Source organism: Thalia democratica, unplaced genomic scaffold, assembly GCF_965202585.1.
Source record: "Thalia democratica unplaced genomic scaffold, ktThaDemo2.hap1.1 HAP1_SCAFFOLD_1238, whole genome shotgun sequence".
Classification (NCBI taxonomy): domain Eukaryota; kingdom Metazoa; phylum Chordata; class Thaliacea; order Salpida; family Salpidae; genus Thalia; species Thalia democratica.
Window position 1 is genome coordinate 9211 of NW_028140137.1, and position 6491 is coordinate 15701.

General features: G+C 27.5%; 1 protein-coding gene across 1 annotated transcript; it reads left to right on the forward strand.

Moving 5' to 3' along the window:
- Nucleotides 1-665: 665 nt before the first annotated feature.
- LOC145848081 (testis-specific expressed protein 55-like) lies at nt 666-5530 on the forward strand. Its single transcript, XM_082953820.1, has 2 exons — nt 666-789; nt 5364-5530. The coding sequence occupies exons 1-2, from the start codon at nt 685-687 to the stop codon at nt 5460-5462; spliced, it is 204 nt and encodes a 67-aa protein (XP_082809946.1). The 5' UTR covers nt 666-684; the 3' UTR covers nt 5463-5530.
- The last annotated feature ends 961 nt before the right edge of the window (nt 5531-6491 follow it).

Here is a 6491-nt window from a genome sequence, read left to right on the forward strand (position 1 = left end):
TATACGGTGCCTAAAAAACATGTAATATTAGAATAAATGATATCTATCAATTTTAATATAAAACCTAGCCTCAGTAACACTAATTAAAGAAAAAAAAACAGTAATAGTATGATTTTACAGCATATGCTTTGTAAACTAAATTTTATGCCTGTATAAATATAATAGAACCATTTTTTATTGTAATTTTTACTCATCATAGTTTTCAAACATAAAGGACCATTTTAAACTAACTTTTACTGTTTTTTTAACGTTCATACTTGCAGAAAGTTATGTAGTTAGTTTTGATTCCAGATATGTTTGAAAAATTTTAGTTATCGAACGTTAATAAATCCATGATACAACAAATTCGTTGCTATTGACAACTTCATGCAAGCATTAGGGCGAAAGTGGTTTTTATAAGTAAACTTTCAGCTCAATATGTTTTGACCTAAATAATGAATAGTAAGCTAATTTTAATGTTTTGTTACAAGTGAAAGAATTTAAAAATGTTAAAGCTAAGAAACTTAAACTAGCTTTGACAAATAAAAGTTCATATGTTTTACAAATTAAACACAATTTGAAAATATAGAGCTTTATTTTCAAAATTTAAAACTTTGTAATGGCCAGAATTTTCATAACTTTCTTGCACTGTTTTCAAGGCTTCAAAACATTTTTTACACAGTTTTTATTTATATTGTTAGAAAAATGGACAAAACATCCAAGCCAGATAAGTTTGTGCCGAGGTATGATGACCCCCACGAAGCAGCAATTATTTACACGGAAAAGCATTCATTAGTCCACTTGTTTCAGGTTAGAATTTTATTTTTGAAATTTCAAAAATTTTTCAGCACACTCGTTTCAATTTTAAGTTTTTAAAAGATAAATAATCTTTACATTAATTTTTCATGAACTCCAGCTTGGTTGTACATTAAATAATTATTGTATGAACAGAACAATTGTTGTTACTTTATATGATTCAAGTTTTAATCTAATAGTTTTATGGTGCCATTTTGATAATTATGTTGAATTGCTTGTCTCACGGCATATGTAAGTGCAAGGCCAGGCTTTGCCTTTGTTAGAATTTTGCTGATGTTTTCTTTGCTTTTTATGGTTCAGGTTTAAGTGTATTTCTGAAACAAAAACATTAAAAAAAATCACCCGTTCATTGATTTTAGTTTTAATTAAGGTTTTTCTTTATTTTGTAGAACAAATTTAATTTTAATTTGTGTGAACAAAATAATTATCAATTGTTTCATGCATTCTTGTAAGATTTTAAATATTATAACTGTATTAAATTAACTAGCTAAACAAATTTATGTTATTTTGTTGTGTGTTTACATGAGACAGAGTATATTTAAGAATAATACAGACTTATAAAACTTATTCTTAAAAAGTTACCCTTGATAACTATAAGTAGTTATACATTGTTTTGATAATTGAATAGATATTTATCTTTTTTTTTTCAGTTTGATTTATTGTTTTTTTTTTCTTTTAATTTTCTATTTTTCTTTTTGTCTTTAAGTACCTTGAAGATAAATAGTTATCTAATTTAAAATTTAAATATTGCAGAACTTTTTTTTTTAAATACCAACTTCAATTTTTTTGCCATGGAATTTAAAGTATATTTATATGTTATGTATTAAAGGCTCACATAATTCTCTTATGTAATCGATTCTCTTTGAGTTTCATTTGGTTGAATGAGCCCAATAAATAAAAAAAAGTTAGTTAAGTTGAACATAATTTTTTTTCGTTTTTAATTGCTAGTTTTTATGGTAGTCTTTATTTCAATTTGTAAATAACAGGGTTACCAATAAACTTGGAATCCTGAAAATACCTGGAATTTGAAAACTATTTTAAAAGCCCTGAACTTTGAACGAAAATCACTAAATTACCTGGGATTTTAAACAACTTTTACATGTTAAGTAGTAGAATTAAGACATGAAAGTTAAGAATATTAAGAATAACTTAACTTAAAATATTAAGAATTATTGACACAAAAAGTCTATCATATACATAAAACATTTTTGTAGTCATCAAAACTTTTTTTCTATTAAAAAATGTATTTAAAGAAGCTATAAGATATCTTTTCACTGTTTTTATACTATTTAACACGGTTTTTTACCTTAAACTTAATTTTAAACTTAAAAAAGACCCAAAAACGTGTAACTTTAAAAATCTTGAAAAGAATTTTGAAAACCTGGAGAAAATTTGCCAAAAATATTTGGTAGCCCTGTAATAAAACAATTTAGATAATTTTAGTTTCCTAAATTTCTTTTAGTACTTTTATTAAAAACGTTGCTTAAAAAGTTAAGTGTAATAATTATAAAAACCAAAGTTTCTTAATAATAAAATAAGTTCAAAAGAAAACTAGTTGAAAATACACAGACATTTAAGAACTTCTTATTTACTTAATCTACAAATAAAACTATAAAAAATTTTATTCGTTTCTTTTGTTTGTTTATTAAGTTGATATTTTATATAAACTTTGCTTTTTAACTAAGGTCTAGCATTTGTTTTGTTATTGATTGAGAAATGTTTGAGAATAGTTTTGTTGTAAAAAACATTTTATTCAAAGAACTAATATTTATTTAAATTGAAAAAAACAAAAAAAAATTCATTGCATAGTTAAAAACTTTGTTCATGTATTATATATTTTTTTAAGTTCAAAATATTGAAAATATTAATCAAAAATTTTTGAAAACAATTATTTGAACATACAAATTCGCGCCACAATTTTTGTAAGCTAATTAATTTTCAAAAGTAAGGTGTAATAGCCTTTCTTTTGTAAATAATTTAATGGTTGTCAGTTATTAAAACTATGTTAAGTTTCTTGTACTCTAAAAGAAAAGTACCCAACAGCGTTTTCTGGGGCGTTTTAGACTCTTAAAAGAGATATCTTCAAATCATTAAATTAGAACACTTGGATAAGCAATATAAAAAGCCTATGTTAAATTTCTATCATTTTGGTTTTTTCATTTTTATCGAGGTTTTGGCTCAAACTTCATTTAGTTGGAAGCTAAAAGACTGGCTTTTAAAATGAATTTTAACTTCTTCAAAAGCTGTAACCAAAATGATATTAACGTAAAGATCTGTGGTGAGTTTAAGTAAAGTATCTATTGAATGAAAATCAGTGAAGACTTTCAAAATAACTATACTGCAGCCCACGCCATGAGTCAAAATGTTTTTTTTTGTGGATGTTTCTTCTCACGGACTTATCAAATAAGAATAAGGAAACAAAAAAAAATTAATGGATTTTATTCATAAGTTTGAAAAAGTCTAAGAACTTTTGCTTCACCATGTAGTTAGTTTTAAAAGAAAATATCTTTATAACTTCTATTACCTTGCAAAAATCAATGTTTTTTGTATAATTTTTCAAAATTTATTCATCAGTTTCTAAGCGACCGTAATTAAAAAGTAAAACGATCTTCGAAAAAGTTGAAAAATCAAAACTTTGATTTAAGTTAATTTTTGTGTTGTGATAACCATGTCGATTTGTGTGTAAAAGTTGTGTGCAACCAAGTTATCGAAACAACAAACGCAAAAATGTCCAAATCCAATCTGACGAGCCGCGATTCCGCAACCTCGATCGCCACAAACGCAACCAACCATGACGAAGACATGATGTCGTCGTTGAAGCGGAACGATTTCATCAGCAGCATCCTGCAAACGCCCAACCTCCCTGCTTGCGACCCCCTTCAGCTCCTCGACGACTTCTCGCTGCCGTCGACCGAAGAAGAAGGGCTGCTGAGGCACCGCGAGAACCAGCTGCGCCGCCTGGCGGTGGAAAGTTCCGTGAAATTTCAGCCGTGCTTCACCGAGTACCAGGTTCCCGACGACTTGCATTGCGCGTTGAGGTCCCCACTGCCTGTCACCGACCAGACCAACATTCTCCTTCCGCTGGCCAGCCACGTGATCAGCGGTGACGTCAAGAGCGGCTTCGTGACGTCACGGCGGGGATTGGAGGAGGCGAGGAGGGAAATTTGCCGCGAAGTTTCTCCGGAGTCGTCTGATGAGAGCCTGACTGAGCTCATTGACGAGGGCAAGCTGTCATGTTTGAAAATAAAAAATAAATGTTTTAAAAAGTAGAAAATAAAAAGTGGAGAATATTTTCAAACTAAACGAGATTTTGGAGTCCATATATTTCTAGAAGTGTTAGTGGTAAAAAATTAAAAATAAAAATACAGATTTAGTACTTTTGTTCGTGAAAATTTATCAGAAATGAGTGCCAAGAATGCAGCTCAAAAGGTAGCTGCAAAGCTGTAGCAATCTATTGTTTTTTATTATAAAACTCTTTTACTTGTTCGTTGTAGTTTGAAATAATTAATAGTTCTTTACTCAATTTAAAATCTTAAGAACTAACTTTGAAATTTATTTAACCAGCTTAAGAGCACAAATATTTGTCAAAAAAAGTTTGTATGTTTGAAAACTTTATTATTTTTTAAACTCAAGTTGACTGATTTTACACCTAGTTTTTTTTAAACTATTACTGTTTATTTTTCATTTCTTACGTTGTTTTATTTAGTTTTCATAGTTTTGTATATCATATTGTATACATTTTCTCTTTCTTTATAAACTGCCTAGTCGTCTTGTTATAGCTATATTTACAACGATAAAACACTAATGAGGCGAAAGGTACTTATGTTTGTTTGTTTTGAATAAAATGTGTGACAAAATTTTTAGTAAATGCAAATGTTCTCCAGAAAAATTTAATCTCTCAAGCAGAGTGGACCTTTTATAATGAAAGATAAGGTAAAATGTAAAATATTTGGTGCATTAGTTATATAAAGTCATTTTTCATTTGTTGACTTTGTGCGTCTTGTCAAAAAAGTTGCTTTTATTTTAAAATAAAGTATCCAAAACTTTAATCATTAAAGATATATCTTAGTTTCAATAAATAAAGTTAAAAATAAACAAACAGCTTCGAAAGTCTAAATAATATTAACTTAATCAGCTACTTATAAATTATTAATTTGTTACTAAGCTAAGATCTCTTTACTTCATTTAAATTTATACAACACCTATTGTTTTTATGTCTATTGAAATAGTCCCTACTTGGTACTTTCTGGGGTATTTTTGGCGAAATTTTGTTTTACTCTACATAGTATTACAAAAGAAAATTATAGGTAAAATGTTATAAGTTGTTTCAAATCTTTCTAAACTTAGGTTTATTATTTGTGTTAGTTTAATGAGCTATTCTAAACTGCAATGCAACAAGTTTTAGAAAACCTTTACCATTTGTATTCCTTACCATGTAAAAAATAGTAAATTTAAAAAATTACTTTTAAGTTGCAACACAAACACCAGATGAGTGCTTATTTGGTTCTAAGCTAACTTTGAATTTCACCAAACACTAAAAAAATATATTTATTTTAAATTTTTAACAGAAACTAACAGAGAAGCTAGCTTTCAACAAACCGGAAGACCCTGTTGGTTTCATGATCGAAGAAATACAAAAGATGGTCGACCAAAGAGATAAGGTCTAGAAGAATGTGCTCAACATAACTTTTTTACACTAATTTCTCTGTGATCCAATACCTTGCTTTTGTAATCATCAAATATACTGTGCTTCGTGAATTTGAAATAAATCATACCTATAATATTTCTTAGTGTTTAGTATATAACTTTCATGAGTGTGTTAGTTTAGTATAGTGTAAATTAGAATTATACTTGATTTGTATTAGGATTTTCGAAACATTAATAGTGAATTGGTTAATAAACTTTAAAAAGTTTTGGTTATGCATAATCATAAATATTTTTTTTAATAACTTTGCACATATTAAAATTCTATGTAAAAATTTATTGTTTTCAATATATTTTGTAGACTTTTTAGTACAATAAAGAAAAGTTTTAAATAATAATTTTTATTATGTACAATACAAAAATTTTTTTTTAAATTATGTTTTGATTTTTTACTTGATCTACTACCCTTAGTTTTTACTTATGAAACTTTATTTTAAGTGAAACAAATTTTTTTTTAAGACCCGCTGATTAGCATGAACTTTTTACTGAATAAAAAATAAAACGCTTGCAAAAATTAAGTTGTGTTTTTTTAGTAAAAACCATTTATTACTAATAATTTAACGTTTTTGAACAAAAAAAACAAGCATGACTACTCTGTCAAAGCACAAAACTTAGTTTGTTAAACATTATATATTAATATGATAAACAAAGACTTTGGGGGTCGGCTAAACGCGGCCATGATTATAGTTTGGCCCTCCAGTCAGACATTTGTAGCCAACAATGCATTTGTTAGCGCATGTGGAAAGCTAGTAAATTAATAGTTTTTTAATACAATTGTTTAAATGTGCTCCTAATCTTATTGAAAGTAACCCCAGCGAGTTTTTTTAAAACGTTTTTTTAATAAATTTTAAAATTAAGATGGCCTGTGAAAAACTTATTCTAGTTATTCTGGATGCCGGTCGCTTGTAAAATTCAATGACTAATATTAATAGTTTTCATTTATTTTAATCTCTTTAATTTTTATGTAACTTTTAGTATGTTGTGAATTTTTA